This window comes from Octopus bimaculoides, chromosome 20, assembly GCF_001194135.2.
Source record: "Octopus bimaculoides isolate UCB-OBI-ISO-001 chromosome 20, ASM119413v2, whole genome shotgun sequence".
In the NCBI taxonomy this organism is placed as follows: Eukaryota; Metazoa; Mollusca; class Cephalopoda; order Octopoda; family Octopodidae; genus Octopus; species Octopus bimaculoides.
In genome coordinates this window covers 8,513,269-8,516,664 of record NC_069000.1, presented here as the reverse complement: position 1 = coordinate 8,516,664, position 3,396 = coordinate 8,513,269, and the positions used below count along the sequence as shown (strand labels likewise).

Genomic DNA, 3,396 nt, shown 5'->3' with positions numbered 1-3,396 from the left:
CACACATATACATACATATATTTATACACTCGCGCGCGTGTGCATAAATTGTGTGTGTATGTAGAAAACCCAGTATATGTCCATGCGGAAGTGTTTATATGCATAGTGTAAATGTATAAACCTTACATTGCTATACACTAGACGTATACACGTGCACACACTTTCTCTCTCTCTCTCTCTCTCACACTTTCTCTCTCTCTCTCTCTCACACTTTCTCTCCCTCTCACACACTTTCTCTCTCTCTCACACACACACGCCCTGTGTTGAGATGTTGTTTACAAACAACTAATGGTTGAGCTCTGTTGCCTTGAAAGGTTCAAATTACACAAGTGTCATGTGGGCTGTCGTTGTCATTTACTCCACTTCTCCATCGGGAAGTAAGAGAAATTACAGCTTACCAACAATTTAATGTTCATACACACATACACACACACACACACACACACACACATACACACACACTCCCTCTCTCTCTATCTCTCTCTCTCTGCTTCTCACATAATGTATACCACTCCCTCTCTTTACATGCAAATATGTATGTGTATATAACATATATATATATGCATACATGCTCGTACACACTTGTATTTGTGGGTACCAATATCTATGGGTGTGTATGAGTATTAATATATCTTTATATATAAATATATATATATATATATATATATATATATATACATGCACACACATGCATATGTACGTACTTATATATAATGTGTTTGTGTGTGTGTGTGTATATATATATATATATATATATATATATATATATATATATTTATATATAAAGATATATATACACACACACTCATGCATTCACTACACAGTTCTTTCTCTGATAAACTCTCCTCTCTCTATCTCTCCCTCTCTTTTTTCCTCTCTCTCCTGTTTCCCCTCCTTTCTTTTGTTCTCCATTCCATTGTCATTCCTTCATTTCTCTCTTTTCTTCTTCTCACTACTCCCTCTCTCTCTCACTATCTCTTCTCTTCATCCCTCCCCCTTTTACTTTCTCATATCCATTATCTTCTATCTCTCTCTCTCTCTCTCTCTTGCCATCACTGTCTGTAGTGCACTTGTACTAATTCTGCCTCCCTGCTTTGATGCTTTAAATCGTGCACATGCAGTACATATATTCACATTTACATTTACATGCGCATACTTGCCCACTCTCGCTGCTATCATAAAGTCATGCTCAGTTTGGAAAAAGATTAGCAAATGGATTCAAGAGGGGCATTCAGCTCAGCAATGGATCATATTTTGCATGTTATTTCCCCTCAGCAAATCATACCATCAGGATCTCTTTATTTCTTGTCTTGCTTTTATAGGTGAGAGATGAGGGATTTGTATCCCTCATCTCTCACCTACAAAGAGAACAGTAGCTTATCCTCCTTCTTGGAACCTACTCAGCTTTTCCTAACAGTTTCTTTTTTTTCTTCTTTAAATGCTCACACTACACTTAGAAGACAAACAGTCACACCAGGTCACCACAGTTCAATAATCACGTGCATGTAAACCAGCTATTGACATAATTACTCACACAGATACACCTTTCATTTCCTATCACTCCTACACCACACATACACACTACCACAATTCAGCATGCACACACATTCACAGTCAAATACATAAATTCATGCACACACATACATGGGAGAGAAACAGTAGCTATACACATGAAATCAGCATTCACCCACACAAACACCAAACATATTCAATACCAGACACACATAAATACACATACACAGCTGTCTACATATATGCCAAAAATACATTCTCATGCACACCATCAATGTATTCAACAGCTGACACATAAACATGATCATTACTACTCTTTGTGAACTCTTCTATGTTGGTCACCACTTTTTTTTTCCTCTCACTACCATCTTGTCCCCAAAATCTGTAGATGCAAGTGGATTAATTTGTGTCTTTTTCTGTTCTTTTTTTTATATTTCTTTTCCTTCGTTCATTCAATATCAAACTTATGTAACATTTTATTGTGCTATTCATTGTCTGTTATATATACAAACAAACATTGACACATCAGATGAGCTGACATTTTCTTAGAAATCAAGAAATTTTCAATCACAGGAGAATAGCTGAAAAAATACTCCGAAAGACAGAAAAAAGTGGCCAACAGCCGCTACAGATAATCACACTCCGTAGTGGCTACTGGCCACACTTTATCATCTATGGATGTATTTTTGCCTAATTTTCCAAAACTGTTTTCATAACTATTTTCCTGTGTTCGAGATTTTCCTAATTTCTAAGAATATACACATACATATTATACAAGGGAGTGCTGCAAAGTTCCTGGTTTTAAGGGTATCACGAAAGGCCTGGCTGGAGGCCCAACCTTCTGAGTTCTTTTACAGGGCTTAGAAAAACTGAAGGACCACTGTAATAAGTGTGTGAATCTGAGAGGGGAATAAGTTGAATAAAATCATAATTAATCGGTCCTCCTCTATTTTCTTTTACCCAAAGCCAGGAACTTTTCAGCCCCCACCCCATTCGTGTATGGCAGGGTAGTGGTATGTACCTATTCTCTTACTTTTTTGTCTTTGCTCCTTTTTAAAACATATGTTAATCTTTGTTTTTTTTTCTTCTTATTTGTTACAGGTGTGACCTAGGTGTGTGGCAGCCCCGACCCCTCCCTCACTGTTCACTGGTCAATCTGGCTTCCGAGCTGGACCCTATACATCACTATATCGGAGTCAGAAGATGACTATGATGAAACCAAAGGACAAGGGAAAAGATCCTGCCACACCTATTAGGGTGTCTGGTCACGAACAGCCAAGGCCCCAAATCATTGAACCACCGGACGGCGGCTGGGGTTGGGTCGTGACCTTCGCTTCGTTCCTTTGCAATGTGATTGTGGATGGGATATGTCTTTCGTATGGGTCAATAAAGCAAGTCTTTGAGGATCACTTTGGTGTCACGGCAACAGCTTCGGCCCTGATTGGCTCTCTGTTGACAGGCAGTTACCTCATGATTGGTAAGTCATATCTATCTATCTATCTATCTATTTATCTATCTATCTATCTATCTATCTATCTATCTATATATATATATATATATATATATATATATTATCTTTTTCACTTGTTTCAGTCATTGGACTACAGCCATGTTGCATTAAAGGAACAAACACAAAGGCATACACACACACACACACACGCGTGCACATGCATGTATATGCGAGATGGTAGAAACGTTAGCACGCCGGGCAAAGTGCTTAATGGCATTTCGTCTGCCGCTATGTTCTGAGTTCAAATTCCGCTGAGGTTAACTTTGCCTTTCATCCTTTCGGGGGTTGATTAAATAAGTACCAGTTACGCACTGGGGTCGATGTAATCGACTTAGTTCCTTTGTCTGTCCTTGTTTGTCCCCTCTATGTTTACC

General features: G+C 38.4%; 1 protein-coding gene across 1 annotated transcript in view; it reads left to right on the top strand.

Annotated features, from left to right (window-relative positions):
* LOC106877577 (uncharacterized) overlaps positions 1-3,396 on the top strand; it is a 73,138-nt gene that overhangs the window by 52,779 nt on the left and 16,963 nt on the right. Inside the window, exon 2 of the mRNA XM_014926515.2 lies at positions 2,614-2,989. Coding sequence (XP_014782001.1) covers positions 2,716-2,989 — 274 coding nt within the window. The 5' untranslated portion in view covers positions 2,614-2,715. The remainder of the gene's footprint in view (positions 1-2,613; positions 2,990-3,396) is intronic.